The sequence below is a fragment of the Chanodichthys erythropterus genome, chromosome 15 (genome assembly GCF_024489055.1).
Source record: "Chanodichthys erythropterus isolate Z2021 chromosome 15, ASM2448905v1, whole genome shotgun sequence".
Lineage (NCBI taxonomy): Eukaryota > Metazoa > Chordata > Actinopteri > Cypriniformes > Xenocyprididae > Chanodichthys > Chanodichthys erythropterus.
In genome coordinates this window covers 17,635,991-17,662,587 of record NC_090235.1, presented here as the reverse complement: position 1 = coordinate 17,662,587, position 26,597 = coordinate 17,635,991, and the positions used below count along the sequence as shown (strand labels likewise).

The window sequence follows — 26,597 nt, the reverse complement described above, 5'->3', positions numbered from 1 at the left end:
GCGCTGCTCTCCAATATACCATCAGCCACTTCGGCGCTGGGGTTTATGGGAAATGCAGTTCGGCCGGACACATACGCGCTAAACATTGACGGTTTGTAGGGAAACTAGCCGTGGTTTCGGGAATTTTCGTGAGTTTTTACGGTATGTTTTACGGTAAACGTTAAGTTTAACGTTAACGTACATTAAGATACTTTCATGTTTTGTTTAACAAGATAAACTACATAGCTCAAACGTGAATTCTGGACTTAATCAGACATTAGAGTAATAATAATCAGAAGTACGTTAATCTTCATTATCAGATTACTTTTTCAAGTAACTAGTAAAGTAACGCATTACTTTTTTGATTTACAACAAAATATCCAAGTTACTTTTTCACATTTATTGACTGACATTGTAGTTCTAGACTAAATGTGAACAAGCATTTACTCATCTGACGTGCACGAAAATATTCAATATTCCTCAAAATGAGTAAAAACAGTCACAGAATTTTAGGCAAACCTGTAATAATTAACTATATTAAATTACACAAATATACTTTATGTATTTATTCTCACTTTATTAACCAATGTCTTTGCTGCTGACCTTCAATGATCTAATTCAACCATACTAATAAGCAAAAATGACTTTAGATTTAGAAATAAGAGTGTTGAACTTCCTTCTGTCTCCTGTTCTTCTTTAATCCAGAATGGCAGCACAGCTGAAATGTTTGTTGAACTGCGCCCTCTAGTGTACAGGCGTAAATATGCATTTCCTTCAGCCTGAGGATTATTTTTCAAGTAACTAGTAAAGTAATGCAATACTTTTTCGATTTACAACAAAATATCCAAGTTACCTTTTTTTCAAAGAAGTAACGCACGCTACTTTTTCACATTTAATGACTGACATTGTAGTTCTAGATCTAGACTAAATGTGAACAAGCATTTACTCATCTGACTTGCACAAAAACATTCAGTATTCTCAGAATTTTAGGCAAACCTGTACTAATACTAAAGAAATAAATTAAAAATATTTTAAAATGTAAAAAAAAAAAAATGAAAATAAAAAAATATAAATATTATATATACACACACACCGGAGTTTCTCTGCTAGTATTGCTCATGATAGTAATAAATGTAAAAAAAAAATAAATAAATAAATAAATAAAAAATAAATACATAAAAATGAATTAAAAATAAATGCATAAAATAAATAACAAATAGATAAAATTATACATAAATGTTTATGTATAAATACATAATAAATAAATGTAAATTAATAAATAGATAAAAATAAATATAAATTAAAAATATTTAAATCTCTATTTAAAATAGAGTAATAATAATCAGAGCTACGTTAATCTTGAGTATCAGATTACTTTTTCAAGTAACTAGTAAAGTAATGCATTACTTTTTCGATTTACAACAAAATATTGTAGTTCTAGACTAAATGTGAACAAGCATTTACTCATGTGACGTGCAAGAAAACATTCAGTATTCCTCAAAATGAGTAAAAACAGAATTTTAGGCAAATATGTAATAATTTACCATATTAAATATACTTTATGTATTTAATCTCACTTTATTAACCAATGTCTTTGCTGCTGACCTTCAATTATCTAATTCAACAATACTAATAAGCAGAAATGACTTTAGATTTAGAAATAAGTGTTGAACTTCCTTGTCTCCTGTTCTTCTTTAATCCAGCTGAAATGTTTGAACTGCGCCCTCTAGTGTACAGGCGTATATATGCATTTCCTTCAGCCTGAGGCTTATTTATTGCACTTTTGGTGAAAAATATAATAATTATACAATTACTAAGAAGCAAAGAGACTTCAATTCAGCATTTTATTTGAAAACTTTACTCAACGATACAGTATAAATGTATTAAGAAATTGAAAATAACATTTCTTACAGTCCAACCATTCATATACACTGATAAAAACTCAAACACAATCACACCTCATTGCTCCATATGATCACATTAAAGGTTTGAAATAATCAGATATGAGAATACTGAGTTTCAAGTTTGACATCACATGACATGCGGCCTTCAGAACTGCTGATTCATGACTCGTTTGCTTTTTTTCAGGAAAATTATTGTATTCTGCATAAGTTTGGGTATTACTCAATTTGGTCCATGAAAAATTGAATATAAAATAATTAAATAATGCAAAAAACATGTGATAGTACCTTAAAATAAGCATACGTTACCATTTTGTATTAGTAACATGAAAAAAAAAAAAAAATCACTCGTGACTAGGAAGAGCACAAAATCCCTGGAAAGTATTTTAGACACACGTTTCATTAAATGTGGGTTTTATAAACAATGCATAGTCATTTAAAGGCCTCATGGGTCTAAAATCATTTATGCATATGCATACTCACATAGGAATCTTACCACAAAAGTTAACATACAAAGAAAACTATAAATGCATAGAAAATGGTCATCATTTCCAAAACCACCTTTTCATGTTGCCAAAAAAGCTGAATCATATTACATTTAAGTAAATCAAAAGCTCTTTATGCGAATGCCTCCCTTTCAACCACTCTACACAGTTTTAATATAAAAAAGCAAATATAAGAAGACTGAAAAAGCTGTGCCAAGATTAAAACAAGTGCTTAAATTCAAAAGTAGAGCTTGCGTTTTTATGCTCAGGATGAAATGTTGCATAAAACTTCTTACCCTGATCAATGCATATGTGTGTGTGTGTCAAAAGATATTCACTGATTACAGGGCAAGTGGAGAAAATGTGCAAAATGTAAGACAGGGCTTGTTCTGCATGAACAATATTGGTGATAAGAACAGAAGTTATATAACGTTTCACAGAAAGCCTGGCAGCTTTGAGCTCATTTCATTAGGAGGGCCATTGCACACATTCACTGGCTCATACATCAGTGCCATCTGAAAGTCATTTACCATAAACCTGGCGAACCACAAATCTTTTCCTTTCAAGTGCTATGAAAATAAAAACTAGAGTAAAGATGGAGGTTTGTCCTCTGTTTATCTGTCGGGACACCATCACCCGGCGAGCCGCTTTATCGCTCTTCAACCGTTTATGACAGATTCGTTCTTTCACCTCTTGTGCGTTCTGGTCCATTGAGAGATCATCGGTCTCTAGCTGTGGTCACTTTTTGCTGCTTGTTCCATTGATTTTGTTTTTTCCAGAACCTCCTTTTCTTCTCCGTGATGAACTGGAATTTCTACTGGAGTTCCTCTCTGCGAATGATAGTAATAAATGTACATTTAAAAAAAATCAAATAAATAAATTAAATGCATAAAAATACATTTAAAAATAAATAAATAGAAAAAAAATAAATTAAATAAAATAAATAAAAATAAATATTAAATAATACATTTAAAAAATACATAAAAATTAATATAAATTAATGAATTTAAAAATAAAAATTTTATAAAAAATTATATAAAATAAATAAATAAAAAACAAATAGATACATAAATAAAAATACATTAAAATGAAATAAAATAGATAAATAATAATAAATTAAATAAATAAAAATAAATGGATAAATAAATAGATAAATAATAAATTAAAAATAAATATACATAAAAATAAATAAATATAAAATTAATTTAAAAATAAAAGTAAATCATAAAATTAAATACACAAAAATATAAATAAAAAAAAATACAATAAAATTAAATAAAATCGATAAATAATAATTAAATAAATAAAAATAAATTGATAAATAAATAGGTAAATAATAAATTAAAAATAAATATACATAAAAATACATAGCCAAATAGATACATAAATAAAAATACATTAAAATTGAATAAATAAAATTAATAAAATAAATTTAATAAATAAATAGATAGATAAAATAAATAAATAGAAATGAATTAAAAATATTTTTTTAAAATGTAATTATATATATATATACATACACACACACACACGGGAGTTTCTCTGCTAATATCTCTTATGATAGTAATACATGTACATAAATAAATCAATTAAATAAATCAAAAAATCGCATAAAAATGAAAAACTTAAAAAAAATAAATAAATAAAGAATAGATCAAAATACATGATATAAATTATATATATATATATATATATATATATATATATATATATATATATATATATATATATATATATATTTATATATATATATATATAAATTATATTTATATTTATATACATAATATTTATACATATATTATATATTATACATAAAATAAATATAAATTATATATATATAAAAATCTCAAAAGTTCATTAAATGTTCCTCATATCATACATCATTATTAACTGGATTAATTCTTCCAGAATGCATGAATGTAATGCATTCATCTAGGTGATGTCACAAAACTATTTCACTAAACGTTTTTATTGAACATAGGGAAGGAAATTTTGACTTCTTAAAGTTGTTTTCATAGTACAAATGTATTTAGTCTCAAAAGATCAATGCAAACTTGATATGAGGAATATTCAAAAGAAACTTCATCTGGAAGGGTAGAAAAACCTAATAATGAAAGGAAATTCCATGTCATAAATCTGAGCTTCTAAACGAATATGTGAAAAACAATCCACTGAGGAATTTAATGTCGTTTGAGAAACCTTCTGAAACAAATCAGATTGTGTTACCTTTGGCAGTTTCAGGAATGTGGTCATACGGGTCAGTGAAGGTGCTGTCGTCACAGTCTGTAATATTCTGTGAAGATTAAGAGATTAATCAGTTTATCAACACTTGATATGCACGTGTACAGCACAAACCAGATACATGAACCAAGACATGCACTAAAACCCTGAGAAAATTATCATTAATGCATCATTTTTTCTTTCTAATGCAAATGTTGTAAATTTGTGAATGACCAGTTGACAGCACAGTATTGCATTCTTGTTGAAGAATGCATTTTTTAATTTGAGGATCTCTCAGCATATCATGTTATGCTAAATATTTACCTTCAGTCTCTTTCCATAATTCTGCTCGTACCAAACCATCCCGTACAGACAGAGAAAAGTAATGAATGCCTGGAAGGAGGCAAGAGAAAGTGTGTATGAGAGAAAGAACGACACCAAATCATATAAATTATATATTATCTGCATAATAATTCAAGCAAAAAGCCGAAGTGAAAAATGAAGATGAATTTCAGTATTTGGTTTGTCCTACTTGCACATGATCAAATAATTTGCTTATTTCATTAGTGAATAATTTTAAATGTCAGACAAAAATTCTGTACTTTTGAATATTCTGAAACACAGGTTTTCAAACTTATCATTATTAAAGCTCAAAATTTATAACCATAAATAAACAACAAATATATTAATAAATATAAATTAAATTAATACAAATAAATACATAAAAATACACAAAAAACAAATAGATAAATAATACATAAAAATAAAATAAATAAATATAAATTATTTAAAAAATAAAGAAATAAAAATAAATAGATACATAAATAAAAATACATTAAAATTAAATAAATAAAAATGAATAAAATAAATTATATAAATAGATAAAAATAAAGAATTAAAATATATATATATATATATTTTTTTTAAATTTACAAAATATTAAAATATTATTTTACAAAATATTATTTGAGACGCTGTTTCAGATTTATGGGGAAAATAACAAACGGAGTGGATGTATTTTTACCACAGTATGGTGGTAAAACATAATTATGTTAAAAAAAGTGAATTTTGCATAATAAACAATAAAAATCTTTAAACTATTATTAAATTATTATTAGGCCTATGTGAGAACGAGGTCCATCACAAAGGTAACATCATATTTAATGGTCCGTGGCATAAAACAGTTTGAAAATCCCTGTTCTTAAATGATTTAATCCCAGATTTTCAATGCCATCTCAGACTTTTGGACCTCGCTGTACATACTTTACAGAAACACACACAATCCAATCTGTAAACATTCAGTGTGTAATGTATAAACGGACAGAATAAACATATAACAGTCACAGTATAAGAACGTAGCCAATGTTTGTTATCTGTTAAGGAACGCACCTCTAATACAAAAGTGGATAATAATAAAAGATAATAATATAAAAATATACATAATGCATATATTAATCAATATATTTGTATATATAAATATATAATAATATTTTAATACAATAAAAAACACTCACCAAACACACAAGCCAAAGGACAACATAAAGAACCTGTGTTTTTGAGAACAAGTCTTGTCCAAATTTGACACAAGCCAGGGCCTCCAGGAAAGCAATGGCCCTATAAGGAAGAACAAAAATCACAGACTCGTAAACGTTTTAAAGCACTAATACAGTGACCTGAAAAGTATTAGGACACTTAAACCGCTCTTAACAATGTTAAGTCTCTGACAACATTTCAAACTAAGTGGCATTTATTTGTTTAAATAAATAAGCAAACAAACTTTCATCTTTCCCTTTCTATCAAAAGTGTCCAAATACTTTAGTGGCACAAAATACACAAAAAAATAATAAAAATACTTTGTGTGTCTATGGCACAATGGCAAAACCTCTATAAGCATTTTAGACTTGTTGGATTTACACACACAAAAGTGAGGTTTGTTAACTCTAGTCACCAGACTACGTAGGAATAATCTGGCAGACCTGGAGAAAATGCCTCCATTGTTTAGAATCGAATGGAAAAAGTGAGATTGGCTGGTAAACAGGACACAAATCAGCTGATTCTGACAAAACAAGCTGTGGTGAGATGAAGTCAATAGTTTATTAAACCTAAACCTGTGTCTCTGATACCAGCGTATATTGAAAATCAGTTAAACACACAGAATAATTATATGACACAGACTGTTGCTGATTATAAGAGCCAAAACATCCAAACTGGAAAAACTACTGCCTATACTATAAATATTCAAAATTCTTTGTTTCGAATGGTATTACATAGAATTTTGCATTAGATAAATAAACTTACCCAAACACCCAACACTGTGTTCCAACTCTTTTGCACTGGGTGTCTGTTAGATATGCGTAGTATTGCCTAAATCCAAATGATAATTCATATGAGTTATTTGACACCTATGACATTAAACAGTACAATGGCTATATGTATAAACACCTGCCAAACTTCATTATCCAAACGAGTTGTATTCATTTAGAATGATCATACGGTTGAAAGAATGGAAAATCATCATCAGATCACGTTAATTGTGTTTTTGTGCTCTACTGGAGAAGGTTTTCCTGCTTGAATGTTGATTATTTTCCTCATATTCTCCGTTGTTGCAGCTGAGAAGGGATTATGCTGGAGCACAGATGAAGGTAAGTGAACATTACCGCACTGTGGGGGCCGTGATGATCCCAATGAAGAGAATACGGCACCAGCTGAGAGGATGAGAGGCCTGGAACACGAAGATGTGCTTCAGGAAAAACGTGTTCAACTCTGTGAGCTGTTGGAGGGGAAAGAAAGGATAAAAGTGAGCAAAACCTAAAGATGCATAAATGCTGAATATGTGATTATGACCCGTACTGTTTGAAGAAACCTTTTCAGAGATTATACCACAATATAAAGGGCAAAGCACGCTTGCAGAGACTCCGCCCACACGCTCTTCTGATTGGCTGTGATTTTCGATTGATTTGGTTGCGAGTTCAATGCGCATGCAGAGAGACTCCGCCCACACGCTCTTCTGATTGGCTGTGATTTTGGATTGATTTGGTTGCGAGTGCAGTGCGCTTGCAGAGAGACTCCGCCCACACACTCTTCTTATTGGCTACAATTTTGGATTGATTTGGTTGCGAGTGCAGTGCGCTTACAGAGAGACTCCGCCCACATGCTCTTCTGATTGGTTGTGATTTTGGATTGATTTGGTTGCGCAGTGCGCTTACAGAGAGACTCCGCCCACACGCTCTTCTGATTGGCTGTGATTTTGGATTGATTTGGTTGCGAGTGCAGTGCGCTTACAGAGAGACTCCACCTACACGCTCTTCTGATTGGCTGTGATTTTAGATTGATTTGATTGCGAGTGCAGTGCGCTTACAGAGAGACTCCGCCCACACGCTCTTCTGATTGGCTATGATTTTAGATCGATTTGGTTGCGAGTGCAGTGCGCTTACAGAGAGACTCCGCCCACACGCTCTTCTGATTGGCTATGATTTTAGATCGATTTGGTTGCGAGTGCAGTGCGCTTACATAGACTCCGCCCACACGCTCTTCTGATTGGCTGTGATTTTAGATTGATTTGATTGCGAGTGCAGTGCGCTTACAGAGAGACTCCGCCCACACACTCTTCTGATTGGCTGTGATTTTAGATTGATTTGATTGCGAGTGCAGTGCGCTTACAGAGAGACTCCGCCCACACACTCTTCTGATTGGCTATGATTTTAGATCGATTTGGTTGCGAGTGCAGTGCGCTTGCAGAGAGACTCCGCCCACACGATCTTCTGATTGGCTGCGATTTTAGATGGATTTGGTTGTGAGTGCAGTGCGCTTACAGAGAGACTCCGCCCACACGCTCTTCTGATTGGCTGTGATTTTGGATTGATTTGGTTGCGAGTGCAGTGCGCTTACAGAGAGACTCCGCCCACACGCTCTTCTGATTGGCTGTGATTTTGGATTGATTTGGTTGCGAGTGCAGTGCGCTTACAGAGAGACTCCGCCCACACACTCTTCTGATTGGCTGTGATTTTAGATCGATTTGGTTGCGAGTGCAGTGCGCTTACATAGACTCCGCCCACACGCTCTTCTGATTGGCTGAGATTTTAGATCGATTTGGTTGCGAGTGCAGTGCGCTTACATAGACTCCGCCCACACGCTCTTCTGATTGGCTGCGATTTTAGATTGATTTGGTTGTGAGTGCAGTGCGCTTACAGAGAGACTCCGCCCACACGCTCTTCTGATTGGCTATGATTTTAGATTGATTTGATTGCGAGTGCAGTGCGCTTACAGAGAGACTCCGCCCACACACTCTTCTGATTGGCTGTGATTTTAGATCGATTTGGTTGCGAGTGCAGTGCGCTTACAGAGAAACTCCGCCCACACGCTTTTCTGATTGGCTGCGATTTTAGATGGATTTGGTTGCGAGTGCAGTGCGCTTACAGAGAGACTCCGCCCACACGCTCTTCTGATTGGCTGCGATTTTAGATCGATTTGGTTGCGAGTGCAGTGCGCTTGCAGAGAGACTCCGCCCACACGCTCTTCTGATTGGCTGCGATTTTAGATCGATTTGGTTGCGAGTGCAGTGCGCTTGCAGAGAGACTCCGCCCACACGCTCTTCTGATTGGCTGTGATTTTGGATTGATTTGGTTGCGAGTGCAGTGCGCTTACAGAGAGACTCCGCCCACACGCTCTTCTGATTGGCTGTGATTTTGGATTGATTTGGTTGCGAGTGCAGTGCGCTTACAGAGAGACTCCGCCCACACGCTCTTCTGATTGGCTATGATTTTAGATCGATTTGGTTGCGAGTGCAGTGCGCTTACAGAGAGACTCCGCCCACACGCTCTTCTGATTGGCTATGATTTTAGATCGATTTGGTTGCGAGTGCAGTGCGCTTACAGAGAGACTCCGCCCACACGCTCTTCTGATTGGCTATGATTTTAGATCGATTTGGTTGCGAGTGCAGTGCGCTTGCAGAGAGACTCCGCCCACACGCTCTTCTGATTGGCTGCGATTTTAGATCGATTTGGTTGCGAGTGCAGTGCGCTTACAGAGAGACTCCGCCCACACGCTCTTCTGATTGGCTGCGATTTTAGATCGATTTGGTTGCGAGTGCAGTGCGCTTACAGAGAGACTCCGCCCACACGCTCTTCTGATTGGCTATGATTTTAGATCGATTTGGTTGCAAGTGCAGTGCGCTTACATAGACTCCGCCCACACGCTCTTCTGATTGGCTGAGATTTTAGATCGATTTGGTTGCGAGTGCAGTGCGCTTGCAGAGAGACTCTGCCCACACACTTATGTTTTCAGAAAAAGTGTATTGCTGAAGCATCACACACCTGCCATATTATCATGAAGAGGTAGATTCCAGCCACCCTCTGAAATGAGGATTTGGGGTCGAACCAGCGCACATACGTCCAGCTGGCAGGAGTGAACTGCATAACGGCCCGCTTCAGCTTGCCTGAGGTGGTGTGGATATCCCTGAACACATACAAAACACACAAACCACTGCCTTAGAATAATCCTAGACACATGAACATTTTCTCTCAGTAATGCTCTGCTTAGTTCCTGTCTCTATGAAGCCCCTCCTTCTGAAAAGCACAATGTGCTCTGATTGGTCGACTGGAGCAGTGTGTTGTGATTGGTGTTTGGGAAATGTCCCGCCCCTTACCATAACCACCAATTTCAACACACTACTAACTAACTCAACCAGGCCCCGCCCCTTTATTCTGTGCAATATGTAAGATTTTGTCCGCTAGACTAAACGTGTTGAGCTTTATAACAATAATTAGTTTTCTGTCTATAAATATTTAAATCAGTTGTTCCCTTGTCTATTAAAACATGTAAATTTTAAAGCGTCTTTGGTGTTTCCATGGTTTCTACAAAATAAAACCAGAAACCGATGCGGGTATGACACAATTGACAGGCAGCGACTCACACCTTGGTTAAAATTGCAATTTTCTCACGATTTACAAATAGTTGCAAACATTTGTGATATTGTAAGTACTCAAGTGAACAAAATATATAACACTGGCCTAGTGGTTTTTGGATATTTTACTGCAAAAATCTTACATATTGCACCTTTAATTATTTAAATGAGGAATATTGTGAAGAAAACCAAGACTTTTAACACTTTCTCTTGTATTCCTGTTTGTTCATGCACTGTTTGGCATAAAGCCTATTACAAGTGTTAGTTTCAGGCACAGATTAATCATAAAAAGATCTCACTTGATACTGGCCCAGTGGTAGGTGCGCATCTCTAAAAAGCGACACACAGTCATGCCAAGCCAGATGCCGCCTCCGTTGCACAACAGGATGTCAAGAATGACTTGATCCCACCAGCACTCTGCAAAGTTTGGCAGGAGGTGCATGAAGAACAACTGAATGAGGAAGAAAGATAGAGAAGAGAGAGACGGATAAAGCAACAATTTGTGTTTTGCCCTCTGTAACAATCCAGGCGGTTTTCACTGCTCAACTCTCATGCATTAGTGATAATGAGGTCTGTAAATATGGTTTCAACTTGTATCTTTGTGATATTTCCTTTACAATAATTTTTCCAGATTACTAAGTATGGAGTTATGAGGAAGTTGCATAATCGGTACTATTGCATCAGCAGCTACTTTCAAAGGTATTCGATTGGGAAAGAAACTCACCCACTCATGGTGTCAAATCAAAAATCATATCCAAAGAGCATTTACAGATTAAATATTACACTTTTATTCAGCAAGCATGCATTAAATTAATCAAAAGTGACAGTAAAGACGTTTATATTGTAAAAAAACAATTTGTTCTTTTGAACTTTTTATGCATTTAAAGAATTCTGAAAAAAATGTATCAGTTTCAACACTGATAATAATCATAAATGTTTTTGAAGAATGATTTCTGAAGGATCATGTGACACTGAAGACTGGAGTAATGATGCTGAAATTACATGAAATAACAACAGTTATTTTAATTTGTAATAATATTTCACATTTTACTAGGGTTTTTTTGATCAAATAAATACATACAGCATAAGAGACTTCTTTCAAAAACATTATAACGATGCTATGTTAACCTCCGTGAGCTCCCATGTGATGCTGATGGTCCAGCAGAGGCCGTAGCTGCGGATGAGCAGAGCTTTCATTGCCCAGCCCCAGAAATGACCAAAGGCAAAGATGTCAAAGTGACTCAGGATTCGCTCCCATGTGATAACGTGACAGTTTACCGCATACTCCTGTAAAACATGGGATTAAAATAAATAAATCAATAAATTGCACAATAAGCACCAAGCTGATTTCTTCAAAACTGACACAAATTAGGGCACAGAGTAAATTAGAGACCATTTGCTTTCAGGGAAGGACATGGAGCCTGATGCCAATGGACAGGGATTCAAGTAATCCTATTGGCTGAACGTCCGCAGACAGGCCGTGGAAACCTCTTACAGAAAGCTGGCATTATCTCTTTACAGTAATTAATCATAATTCACTGGATTAGAAACTCACACACTTCATAAGGAGAGGGTTTCAGTCAAACTATACAGCTCAGACATTAATCTGAGCATGCCGTGACCACGATCAGCTATAAAAATTAATACGACTGTCATGGAGCCATAGACAAAGATCACATTATGCAGGGAATCACAGATTATGAGACAGTGAACCAGGGTTATTTTTGTTAAATAAAACTAAAACTTAAAAATATTTGTTAAATTGAAATAAATATATATTAACATAATACACACACACACATACATATATATATATATATACTCTAAAAAATGCCGGGTTAAAAACAACCCAAGTTGGGTTGAAAATGGACAAACCCAGCAATTGGGTTGTTTTAACCCAGCAGTTGGGTTAAATGTTTGCGTAACCTGCTGGGTAGTTTTATTTAACTCAACTATGTTTAAAAATTACTGTATTGCTTAATTAAAATTAACCCAAAGTATGTTGGAAATGAACATTTATTAATGTTCAATGAATAATTATTAAACAATAAACATTTATTAAATTGCTTATTAATACATTTATATTAATAAACTATTAAACTATTACATTTATATTAATAAAATATTAAAGCTTATTATTAAACATTCACCTTTTGTCTATTATTGTTGCCTCTAATTGCATCTGGTTTTTAATTTTGGGTTCATTTTAAGCTAGCCATATAGCAATTTTTAAACAATAGTTGGTTTAAATAAAACTACCCAGCAGGTTGGGCAAACATTTAACCCAACCGCTGGGTTAAAACAACCCAATTGCTGGGTTTGTCCATTTTCAACCCAACTTGGGTTGTTTGTAACCCAGCATTTTTTAGAGTGCATAGTTAAAAAACTAAAACTAAAATATACACTGAAAAAAGTTTAAGTTGAAGCACTGAAATAACTGGAAATAAATAAAAACTAAAACTGAAATAAAAATAAATTAAACATAAATTGCAGTATTTAGAAAAAAATAAAAATAATAATAATAAATCGGAATTGCATAAACAATGAAGCCCCTCCTTCTAAAAAACTAAATGTGCTCTGATTGGTCAGCTGGAGCAGTGTGTTTGGGAAATGTCCCGCCCCTTACCATAACCGCCACCAAAACTAATAAATGAACAGAACATAACGAAATGACTAAAAGTTTAACTAAAATTAACATGAAAACTAAAAATATAAAAATAATAGCTAATAATAAAACTGTAATAAAACTAAAATAAAAATTAAAATAACACAATTTAATTTATTTAGTCATTGGAGCACAACAGTCAGGTTCCGGAAGTAAAAAAAAAAAAAATGCATATGGAAATTGTCCGTTTGCAAAGACCATTCTTTAGTTACTGTTGCTATGTCCGACAAACCATGCCGATCTCTCACCACACATCATGTAAAATGCATTGTGGAGCAAAGAGGACACTGACAACGCATCGACAGACAAGACAGAGCAGGTTACTCTTGATAATGAAACAAAGTCTCAAATTTCAAATTTGAAGAAATTTAAACAATAAAAAGCATTTTGTGGCTCTTTAATGTTTCGTGACCGATCGCTGTAGCGCCTCAGCTCAAGCGGCTCATGAACCGATCATCTCTTCCTACTAGTTTATTTATAGCATCAAATAAACAAGAATGAACATCAGAAGGAATTTTGTTTCACATGCCATTTTTCAAGTTCAAGTCCACCGACATTATTCAGCTAACTCCTTTGACTGCTTTGTCGGAGAAAATGGTGATTGGTTAGATCGCTTGTCAATCAAACTCCTGGCAAAGGGTATATTGATTTTGAATGGTAACTTATAAGCCTTTAAAGACAGACCTACTGTGAGATACAAGGTTGTTAATCAATGGTATTTGCTTCTGTTGAAACCGTCAGCCAGCATTATTTCAATTTATTTTTTAAATAATCATGCTTAACAGCAGAATTCGGAATGAAAACTACATTACCCATGATGCTGTACAGAAAATTCCACCAATCAGAGAGTTTAGACAAGCAAAACTCGCCAAAAGAGCTCTTTAGCTCCGCCCACTTCCATGAACCACTGCGAATGACGCAATCGAGTCAATCTCTCTACGCTCTCAAAATACTTAAATAAATGTATATATACACATGCATATTTTGCAATGAACTTAAAACATATTGATTACGTATATAATCAACATTTTTAAAAGAGTAGTTTTAGATTTCTCCATTGTTTTTAATTCGATTATGCAGATCACAATGCTTCATGGGATTGTAGTTCTTTCTCTCTCTAAAGCCGTCAAGTACACAGCCTTTGTATTTATGTCCAATTTTCAAATACTTTTTTACTTTAAATCAAAGTTTGTAATTCTCCTTGTAGCTGGTTGGCTCGGTTCATGGTTTATAATGCTTAAACGAAGACTTTTTTTAAAATCCCTATGGAGGAAATGAATGGGAAAAACGTGGATGGCGCTGTTGCGCTCTATTTGACTTCCCTAGACTAAAAGTTGTAATGAAATATTTGTCCTGGGATATCATATAGCTCACCATGACATCTGCTTCTCGTGTGGCGTAACGCAGATTGGGGTCCAGCCAATACAACAGCGTCTTCACCTGATCCAAGTTCAGGAAGATGAGGAACACCAGGAAGAGGAAGTAAAGGACGCTGAGACCTGAAAAGCACCAATAAATCAAGACATTGAAGGTTGAGTCAACAGAGCTGCTGCTAAGTAAACACAAAAGAAAAGTCTGTTACTCACCAAAAACCATGCGCCATATTGCAGGATGAGGTCTTGTGAAAGGACCTTGAAAATGTTGGAAAAAGTAGAGTCATTAAACATGTTAAAGGGATCATGTCGTTCCTATCTGTATGATTTACATGCCTGAGCTTTCATTGTATGAGAAAGAGAAGCTTAAATATTCTGCTATAAATATTTGCATTTGTGTTCCATGGAAGAGAGAAAGTCACATGGGTTTGAGTGAGTGAGTAAATAAAGCACTCAAAGTTAAATTAAATTAAATTTGTTAAAGCAAACGAAGAATAACTGTACCGTTGGGGAAGGCAAGAATACTGATAATAAGAAAGAAAGAGACGACCAGCAGGAGACCCACGCGCAGATTATTATCAGAATCACCATCATCCCTGCCGTGATAAAAACATGAGGCACAGATAACATATCAGAGCCGCGATGACATCACTAAACCGTCACCTTTCACAATGTCATCAGACTTACTGGCGTGGCAAATGAATGGAGATTGTTTTACTATCACTGAGATACTATTCATTTAGGTTTTACCTTATTGTGTTGAGTTGTTTTTAAAAGTCTGTACAGGATTTATTCATCGTAATTTCAGTTTTAGCTTTATTATTTTAGTACAAGTTAAACTAAATGAAAATCATTTGTATTGGCAACACTGTTACTCAAGTAGCATAAATAAACTCATTTAAAATTGTCATTTTAAGTATTTAAAATTATTTTTAAAAAATATCCCTAGGTTTTGTGTCAACACTGTTACTCAAGTGGCATAAATAAACCAAATAAAATCATTTTTAAGTATTTCAAATCATTTCTTAAAAAATACCCATATGTTTTGTGTCAACACTGTTACTCAAGTGGCATAAATAAACCAAATGAACTAATTTTTAAGTATTTTAAATCATTTCTTAAAAAATACCCATATGTTTTGTGTCAACACTGTTACTCAAGTGGCATAAATAAACCAAATGAACTAATTTTTAAGTATTTCAAATCATTTTTTAAAAAATACCCATATGTTTTGTGTCAACACTGTTACTCAAGTGGCATAAATAAACCAAATGAACTAATTTTTAAGTATTTCAAATCATTTTTTAAAAAATACCCTTATGTTTTGTGTCAACACTGTTACTCAAGTGGCATAAATAAACTAATTTAAGTATTTCAAATCATTTCTTAAAAAATACCCATATGTTTTGTGTCAACACTGTTACTCAAGTGGCATAAATAAACCAAATGAACTAATTTTTAAGTATTTCAAATAATTTTTTAAAAAATACCCATATGTTTTGTGTCAACACTGTTACTCAAGTGGCATAAATAAACCAAATGAACTAATTTTTAAGTATTTCAAATCATTTTTTAAAAAATACCCTTATGTTTTGTGTCAACACTGTTACTCAAGTGGCATAAATAAACCAAATAAACTAATTTAAGTATTTCAAATCATTTCTTAAAAAATACCCATATGTTTTGTGTCAACACTGTTACTCAAGTGGCATAAATAAACCAAATGAACTAATTTTTAAGTATTTCAAATCATTTCTTAAAAAATACCCATATGTTTTGTGTCAACACTGTTACTCAAGTGGCATAAATAAACCAAATGAACTAATTTTTAAGTATTTCAAATCATTTTTTAAAAAATACCCATATGTTTTGTGTCAACACTGTTACTCAAGTGGCATAAATAAACCAAATGAACTAATTTTTAAGTATTTCAAATCATTTTTTAAAAAATACCCATATGTTTTGTGTCAACACTGTTACTCAAGTGGCATAAATAAACCAAATGAACTAATTTTTAAGTATTTCAAATCATTTTTTAAAAAATACCCTTATGTTTTGTGTCAACACTGTTACTCAAGTGGCATAAATAAACCAAATAAACTAATTTAAGTATTTCAAATCATTTCTTAAAAAATACCCATATGTTTTGTGTCAACACTGTTACTCAAGTGGCATAAATAAACCAAATAAAATCATTTAAATTGTCATTTTTAAGTATTTCAAATCATTTTTTAAAAAAAAATACCCTTATGTTTTGTGTCAACACTGTTACTCAAGTGGCATAAATAAACCAAATAAAATCATTTAAATTGTAATTTTTAAGTATTTAAAATAATTTCTTAAAAAATACCCATATGTTTTGTGTCAACACTGTTACTCAAGTGGCATAAATAAGCTAATTTGAATTGTAATTTTTTAAGTATTTAAAATAATTTTAAAAATACCCTTAGGTTGTGTCAACACTGTTACTCAAGTGGCATAAATAAACATTTAAATTGACATTTTTAAGAATTTAAAATAATTTTAAAAAATACCATAAGGTTTTGTGTCAACACTGTTACTCAAGTGACAAATTAATTCATTTGTGTCAACACTGTTACTCAAGTGGCATAGATAAACATTTAAATTGACATTGTTAAGCATTTAAAATAATTTTAAAAATAACATAAGGTTTTGTGTCAACACTGTTACTCAAGTGGCATAAATAAACCAAATAAACTCATTTAAATTGTGTTTTTATGCATTTAAAATAATTTTTAAAATACCCTTAAGTTTTGTGTCAACACTGTTACTAAACTGGCAGAAATAAACTCATTTAAAAATTGTAATTTTTAAGTATTTCAAACAGTTTTACTTCCAAAAGCGGTTGTTACAAACATTTAAGCCTTGAGCTGAAATGTAAGTCAGATGTTGTCAGTCACGTGCTGACTGACAGGTGTGAAACTTCTGCCTGTTTACTCACCTCGCAAACGCAAAGTACATTATGCTGACGACGGTGAACGTCAGTAAAGTAATGGTGTGCGGTTTGTAGAAGAAATCCAGGGTGATGTCCTCCACTTGCTGCTCGTTTATCATCCGAAAGTGAAGTTTATAATTCGCATCATCTTTACTCAGCATCCTGGACCCCTGACTGGGCGCCATGGTGAGAAACTGAACCGGATCCCGCAGAGACTCTCACTCCGTCCGCGCCTCAGAGCTTCTCTAATCAAACTTCACCGGAGTTGAGTGGGTCGAGTCGCTCTCACCGCCCTATTTCAGTCCTCTTCATTGGCTGGGTGAAGGCAGGAGGCTGTAAGCGCGTCTCCCATTTGCAGGGCTCTGTTTCAGGCGGGTCGCTCAGGGCTCGTGGGTGTTGACTGGAGGAAGAGGAGCGACACTACCATCTTCTGGCCTGACTGCGGATTGATGATGATGCGGGGAAGTTCAGAAGAAGTTCACGTTAGAAATGTTGTTCTGATTCAATTCGATTTGAAATCAGTTTCGTCTAATCTAATTCTAAAACCAAATCTAATTAAATTTAATCAAAATTTTTCAACCAACGTTTGGGTCAAATATGGACAAACAACCGTTGGGTTTTAAAAAATATATATATGAAGAGTTTCGTTGCAAAACGAGATAACTCCGTTTTTAACATTTGTCAAAACATGTTTATTATTATGTTATCATGTTATTATTTTGTTTTATGGTGCTACTTAGCTGTATTTTTTTAAGTTATGAAGGTTTAAATAAAACAAACCAACTGCAGTTGAATTGATATTAATTGGAATGCACAACCAAAAAACAAGAGTTATCTTGTTTTGCAACGAAACTCTTCATATATTTATTTTATTTTATTTCTATTATTGTTATTTTACATTTTTAGAGTGAATATAGTTTAGGATTTAAGAAGCTCTATATTTATTAAATATAATGTATTTATATTTATATTAATAATGAATAATAATGTTAAAAATTTAATGGTAATTATTTTTAAATTATGAGTTTTTTGGGAATCTGAGGGTGCAAAAAAAATCTAAATATTGAGAAAAACACCTTTAAAGTTGTCCAAATGAAGTCCTTAGCAATGCATATCCACTCACAAAAATACATTTTTGATATATACACGGTAGAAAATTGACAAAATATCTTCATTGAACATGATCTTAACTTAATATCCTAATAATTTTTGGCATACAAGAAAAATAATATATATATAAAATAAAATTTTTATTATTATTATTTTTAATTTTTAGAGTGAATTTAGTTTAGGACTCAAGAAGCTCTATTGGCACAATTATAAGTATTAGTAAATAAAAATGCATTTTATATTCATTTATATTTATTTATATATGTTTTTGATTATATTTGGCATTAAATTATTTATTTAAATATTATATTTATTAAATATAATGTATTTATGTTTGTATTAATAAAGAATATTAATTTTATATTAATATATACATATATATATTAATATAAAATATACATATATATATATATATATATATATATATATATATATATATATATATATATATATATATATATATATATATATATATATATATATATATATATATATATATATATATACACATATATATACACATATATATACACATATATATATATATATATATATATATATATATATATATATATATATATATATATATATATATATACACAGTTTTTTTGAGGGTGCAAAAAAATATATAGGTTATATATAATGGGTTATATATAATGTTTGTTTAATTAAAATGTAGTTGATATTCACTAAATACTTTACATTTTATTACATCTTTGTATATGAGTGCTGCATGGCAATAATCCACTTAGTCTGATTAGTCAACCAAGTTATGGGGAGACAGACCTATAATTGTGCCATTGGTGGCCAAAGGATATCTTGGTATCTTTCCATTTGTGTCTAGGAGACATAATGATGATCTGTCAAGCCACGGCCAATTGTTTTATGACAGGTACATCATTAAACACAGCCAGTTTCTAGTAAATGAAGCCAACAACACATCACACAGTTAGATCATCATTACAGTTAGATGAAAAGAACACTAAAATCTAACAGTATATTTAAATAAACTATATTTTAGTGTTAACCAATCATCAATTTTACCACTAATAAAGTTTAATTTATTGAAACAAAAACTTATTGTAGCCTACAAGGTTCCAAATAGTAAGAAAACAATTCAGATGTTTAGTTAATGAATTAAAAACTTTTAAATTACAGACTAGTGACTAATTAACTGAAAAACTATCTAATAATCAATTACCAGTAGCTATAACCCCCTTGTTTTATTTTTGACGAACGTAGAGCCAAGGCAACATAACAGGTTACGTGACCTCTGGAACAGGGTCAGATTTATTGTAGCAACGAACCGTAGCAACGCAGAGAGTCCGTGACGACGCCAGGCGCGCGCTCGTGGATCATGTGTTGGAACGCGACAGAGTTTAATCAGAACTTTACACATATTAGATAGTTCCAGAGCGCGCGCTGTCCCGAGGGATAAACATGGGATGCGGGAGCTCCAAAATCACGGTGGTTGAACCCTTAAAACCGAGCAGTCTGAACGGAAATGAGGTAGGCTGTGAAATGATTTCATTAATTCATAATGAGCGAGTCGAGACAGTGCTGAAAGATAGAGAGCTGTGTTTGTCCCACAACTTTGATTTTTGATATTAAATAGTGTGGATTAGGTGAATAAGATGAATGATTAAAGATCTTTGCTTAAACAAACACAAACTTAGCCACTATGTTAAGATTGTGTCTTAGTTTGACTAACTGGTAGTTAAAGGCACAATATGTAACATTTTTGCAGTAAAAACCTAAAAACAAAGTCTAAAGTCTAACTTTTCCAATTTAAATTAGACTGATATACATTTTAAAAGTCAGAAGCAGTCTTTAAAAAAAAAAAAAAAAAAAAGACTAGTCTAAAAAAAATGCTGGGTTAAAAATAAAATGTTTGACCCAATCTGCTGGGTAGTTTTATTTAACTCAACTATTGTTTAAAAATTACTGTATTGCTGGCTTAAAATGAACACAAAGTATGTTGGAAATTAAAAATCAGACACATCATTACAACAGGCAACCACTAAAAATAACCCAAGTTGGGTTAAAAATAGACAAATGTGTTAAATGTTTGACCCAGCCTGCTATTGTTTAAAAATTACCGTATTGCTTGTTTAAAATTAACCCCAAGGAGGCTGGAAATTAACATTTATTAATAGTTTTAATAAATAATAATTAAACAGTAAACATTTATTAAATTGCTTATACATAAATGTTCACCTTTTGATTATTATTGTTGCCTCTAGTAATTATTAAAATGATTTTTAAATTCCAACTTTTTTCATTTCAATAATTTTTAAACAACAGTTAAGTTAAATAAAAATACCCAGCAGGCTGGGTCAAACATTTAACACATTCGCTGGGTTAAAACAACCCAATCACTGGGTTTGTCTATTTTCAACCCAACTTGGGTTGTTTTTAACCCAGCATTCTTTAGAGTGAATAATAATCAAAAGTAAAAGCAATTTAATAAATGTTTATTGTTTAATTATTATTCACTAAACTTATTAATGAATGTTCATTTATTAAACATATTAATAAATGTTAATTTCCAACATATTTTGGGTTCATTTTAAGCAAGCAATACAGTACATTTTAAACAATAGTTGGGTTAAATAAAACTACTCAGCAGGTTGGGCAAACATTTAACCCAACCACTGGGTTAAAACAACCCAATCAATCGTCTTATCCCAGTCAAACCCCTTTAAAATCAGACCATATAAGACTAGCAAACCATTTCAGTGTTTTGTTGCAAACTGATATCTGACTTTGCTGTTGTTTTATATAGTTTGTTGTGGCTCAGGGAGGATCCCGTGGCGACTCCGCTGTGTCCAAAATGACCACAGACAGCGGGGTCAGTCTGGATGCAAGAGAGCCAGCAGTTCTCCCTGGATCTGTACCTAGACTTCTTCCACCGCTACGAGGTTAGAAAACAACACAACTTGAAGTTATTACACTCTTGTTTAAAGTGGCGTGAATATCAATTTTCTATTCCTATATGGTGTTTTAATAACCTATACTGTAAGACAAACCATGTGCAAATTCATAAGTCAGCACCATTGCTGAGTATTTTCTCTTTAAAGTGATCTGAGGACAGTTTCAAAAATGCGGTTTGAAATTGTTTGTCAGGGTTGCCAAGTTTCACAACAAAACCCACCAAATTGCTGCTCAAAATCTAGCCCAATCGCGTTTCAGGAGGGTCCCCAGGTAAAAGTCGCGTTCAGGGGGGTTAAATCCACGTTTTGGCAGGATCCCCCTGGTAAAATTTGTATTCCAGAGGCTAAATACCATGTTTCTTGTGGTTGACATGAAAAATATCCCATGGCAACATTGTTAAGACTTGGCAACACTGTCATTGGTGTTTCGTACGTCACAAACTACCTTGTAACCAATCACGTCAATGTTCTGCCGGGCTTTAGCATATCATTAACTACGACTGCTCTGAAGGAGGGGAGGCTCAAGAGAGAAGCCAGGTATATTTTTCTGTTAATATGAAGATTTGAGTAGATTTAGCAATATAGCAGATGTATGTTGTATATTACGATGTTCTGATTAAAGGATTAGTTCACTTTCAAATTAAAATTTCCTGATAATTTACTCACCCCCATGTCATCCAAGAAGATTTTTCAATCGAAAAGAAATGAAGGTTTTTGATGAAAACATTCCAGGATTATTCTCCTTATAGTGGACTTCAATGGGCACCAAACAGTTGAAGGTCAAAATTACAGTTTCAGTGCAGCTTCAAAGGGCTTTAAACGATACCAGACGAGGAATAAGTGTCTTAACTAGAGAAAACGATCGTATATTTTCGGAAAAATAATACATTACCCTTATAAATTACCGTTATGTGTCCCTTGTTGTAAAAAGTGGTACAATTGTGCAGCGTTTACATTAGTAAGTTGACCGAGTGGATCACTGAGCTTGTGCGAGTGAGTGGAGGTGGGGCTAATTAGCATATTCATAGATCTGCGTATACTAAATGAAGCAGTGGTGTCGAGTTACATTCAAGCTATTTTAAGGCATAAAAAAAACATTTAAATTTGTCATTTTGATGATCAAAGATAAATAAAATTATTGACTACAGAGACATGCATCATCATTAGAAAATATGCAGGAAAAACTGAATCTAATATTTATTTTGTGTGTGAAATCCAGCCCAGAGTCCTGGACTGGCCCAGCGGAGCGAAGAGAGACCCGAGTCCAGTGAGATCCTGGAGCAGCTGCTTATTCAGGGAATCATTCCAGCTCAACCAAAGCAGGGCGGCAGTGGAGAAGCCTACAACATCATGGTAAGGGTTTGAAATGTTAAATAATGCTGCTGAGATTCTCGCATTAACATTAACGCTCTAAGAGAAGTCCATAAAATAGGAAACTGTATGAAGGAATTTTCTGTATTGATTTTTCACTGGTGTTTTACTCGTATTTTGATGTTTGGTTGTGTTTAGGAAATGTTTGCAAACTTAATGGATAATGCAGAAAATTACTGTATACATTCTATAATAATTTTTTATTATTACAAGACTCTCTGGAATACTTGAATCTGATTGGTCAGTCGTGGCATTCATATTTGTATATAACGCGCACTGTTCCTAGCAACCGATCTCATTCACTAGTTCCATGTCTTTGTAGCACATAATAATAATTAACTTAAATCAATATATAATGTACACAAGTTCACCAATATGAAATTTTTGATCGATACCGATAACCGATAATTCTTTATATTTGAAAGCCGATAACCGATATATTAGCCGATAAATATAAATCCAATTTTTTTATGTCATTTTTGAGAGCCTTATTACAAAAACAAAAGCCATGTCCCAAACACACAATTATAATATTCTTGTTCTAATTTTATGTTGCACATATGATAGACTTGTGCTGTATATGTTTTTAATCATATTTTAAAACCATCATTGTGAATAGTGTGCATCTGAAGTGTCTCAGCTGAACGAAATAATCCATTATTTATCGGCTTTAATATATTCTTATTTGGCCGATAACATTAAAAATGAACATATATGGCCGATACCGATATTGTGGCCGATATATCGTGCATCCCTATACACAACTGTTCAAAAGTTTGGGGTCAGTATGATTTTTTTATTGTTTTTTAAAAAAGATTTTCTTCTGCTCACCAAAGCTGCATGTATTAATGTATTGCATGATAAAAAAAAAATACAGTAAAAGTGTGATATATTATTAGAATTTAAAATGTTTTACAATTTCATTATATCCTGTGATCAAAGCTGAATTTTCAGCATCGTTACTCCAGTCTTCAGTGTCACATGATCCGTCAGAAATCATTCTAATATGATGATTTGATGCTCAAGAAACATTTATTATTATTATCAATGTTGAAAAGAATTCTTATCAATGTTGCAAAAAGGCTGATGATTCATATTTTTGTTATTCTTTGATGTATAGAAAGGTCAAAAGAACAGCATTTAAACATAGAAAACATTATAAATATCGTTACTGATCAATTTTTTTATCCTTGCTGAGTAAAAGTATCAATTTCTTTAAAAAAACAACATTTGAACAGTAGTATAGATTTATTTACTTATTTGGTAAATTTCAATGTTTGAATCACGATGTCATCTTTTTGTTATTAAATAATTAGTTAGTTTGCTGTTTGCCCGTGTTTTTATCAGGTGTGAGTTTTTACTTTGTGAATATAAAGCCTTCATATTTTTGGTCCCCATGAGGAAAACAGCTTATAAATCATACTGTGATGTTTTTTGAAAATGTAAAAATGCAGAAAGTTTTTTGTTACTGTTAGTTTAGGGTTAGAATATACAGTTTGTACAGTATAAATGTACCCATGTGTGTGTGTGTGTGTGTGTGTGTGTGTGTGCACGATTATTTCTGTTCCACTGGGACAAACATTTCTAATGTCTGTTAGATGGATGGCGCTGAGAAGCCGAGGAGCAGACCACCCGCTCGACTGGAGTCACTGAAAACTCGCAAAGAACAAGAAGTCACCAGTAAGGAAGACATTGAGATGAAGATGAGACAAGTGGAGGAGAGGAGAAAGGTGAAGCACAACTAAATGACATTCATTGTTCACTTCCTTTTATGCGTTTAAAATCATGTAGTGCTGTTGTATATGATCTTGCAGTAAGTTGTTTGTGGTTGAGCTGCGATTAAATTGTATTAGTAAGTACAGCAGTGGCTAAAACATCTTCAGCCTTTATTCAAATATTATTATTAAAAGATTTTGTAAGCATATTGCGTAGTTGTGCTTGGAGTCAATAGGTTTATTTGTGATAATAATGCAATGAAACATGCCAGATTGTGTGGACATAATTTTTGTCATACAAAGAAATTATGAACACATGCAAAAACAAGAGAGAACCAATGAAATATTAATAACTGATTATGTTGTAATCAATGCATGTTTTTCCTGTGAGCTTTTTGTTTTTCTTTGCATTACTTTTTGTATAGTAAAATAAAACCTGTAGCTGCTTTTTTTTTGCCAAATAATTTTGTCAGATAAATACTGTAAGCAAGTTTAGTGTTTGTTTTTCCTTCATATTTAAAATATTAAAAATATATATAAATAAACTTGTAGGGTCAAACAAATATCCCTTCTGGACATCACTTTTTGGTTAAAACATCCGTTTTTATGTCTGTCTATTTAATTTATTTCATATTTAATTATACAATAAACAGTTTTTAAGGATTTTTTTTTTCTCCAAGTATTTCTTGTTTTTTCAAAATTGTATTTTTCTTTTGCATTAATAAGACCCATCACCAAAAATAAATAAAAAATATAGCTGCAAGCTATATAAAGGGGTCAAACTGAATAAGGGCAGTAAAGGAAATACTTGTGGACATCTGTGATCATGAGGTTTGGATTAAGCTGTTTAAATGACACCAGTTAAAGCACTTATTACATAATATCATGGTTTATAACTTCTAAGCAGTAGGTGGCGCTATGACGAAACTCTGCATGCACCCTCAAGTCATGCTTGTGATCACATGTACCAAGTTTGGTGTCAATACACAAAACTTTTGCAAAGATACAGCCACATATCCATTTTGGCGTGCTTGCAATCAAATTTGTTGACACCATATAAAACAACGGTTGGGTCTATCAAAAAATCTTTTAATAACTTTTTGTCATGAGTGTCTGTATTTCATACAAATCGGACAAATGTTGTAGGAGAAGTTCGAAAAAGTAGGTTTTGAATAAAATTCAATATGGCGGACAGTAAGTATGGTAGAATATGGCAAATTTGGTATCGTAGGACGTTTGTTGGCATAAGCCAACAAATGTAATGATGTAAGTTAAATGAAAATTTATTGAATATGATATAAGCATTTTCATTATATTTCTTGACCACTAGGGGGCGCTGACCTAAAACTTTACTGTTCTTCTCAGAACATGGCTTCGATAAATCATATCGAGTTTCATAACAATACATTCATGTTCGTAAAACACAGCATTTTATGACAAAATTCAAAATGGCCAACCACAGAAAATTGGATATCGTTTAACTCAGCATGCCTCAAGGAATCTAAGGAGACCATCCTCATGATTTTAGGACAAGGCATTCAAAAGTTATAAGCAAAAATAGCCTTTTTTCCCTATCTCGGCACCAGTAGGTGGCGCTGTGATGATACTGTTGCCCCAAGTCATGCCTGTAATGACATATACCAAGTTTGGTGTCAATACACCAAATCATTGTGAAGATACAGTGTGCTCACCGTCAGATTCATTGATGCACTATACGAGAACGGATTGGCTGATCAAAAATCGTTTTATGACTTTTTGCCTGGAGTGTGTGTAGATGCTACATACCAAATTTCACGCAAACGATCTAGGATGAGTTCGAAAAAGTAGTTTTTTGTTTTTTTTATGTCATGCACATTAAGGTAATACATAAACCATTTTATGCAATATGAAAAGAAAAGGGGACAAATTCAACTAATATATATTCCTTTTTATTATATTTCTTCATTTCAGAGGTGCCCATAAATGATCAAAAAGTCTTTTGTTCTTA

The 26,597-nt window shown here is 32.9% G+C and overlaps 2 protein-coding genes across 2 annotated transcripts in view; one reads left to right on the top strand and one right to left on the bottom strand.

Annotated features, from left to right (window-relative positions):
• Positions 1-1,814: 1,814 nt before the first annotated feature.
• Positions 1,815-17,841, bottom strand: ptdss1b (phosphatidylserine synthase 1b). Its single transcript, XM_067361347.1, has 13 exons — positions 17,488-17,841; positions 15,030-15,121; positions 14,739-14,783; positions 14,527-14,651; positions 11,616-11,774; positions 10,787-10,938; positions 9,898-10,039; positions 7,243-7,355; positions 6,884-6,949; positions 6,100-6,199; positions 4,910-4,978; positions 4,592-4,658; positions 1,815-3,195 (listed from the first exon to the last, which is right to left on the bottom strand). The coding sequence occupies exons 1-13, from the start codon at positions 17,664-17,666 to the stop codon at positions 3,104-3,106; spliced, it is 1,401 nt and encodes a 466-aa protein (XP_067217448.1). The 5' UTR covers positions 17,667-17,841; the 3' UTR covers positions 1,815-3,103.
• Positions 17,842-19,239: 1,398 nt separating this feature from the next.
• Positions 19,240-26,597, top strand: part of stmnd1 (stathmin domain containing 1) — an 8,209-nt gene continuing 851 nt past the window's right edge. The window contains exons 1-4 of the mRNA XM_067412409.1: positions 19,240-20,100; positions 21,377-21,512; positions 22,744-22,877; positions 24,494-24,625. Of these exons, the coding sequence (XP_067268510.1) occupies positions 20,032-20,100; positions 21,377-21,512; positions 22,744-22,877; positions 24,494-24,625 (471 nt within the window). The 5' untranslated portion in view covers positions 19,240-20,031. The remainder of the gene's footprint in view (positions 20,101-21,376; positions 21,513-22,743; positions 22,878-24,493; positions 24,626-26,597) is intronic.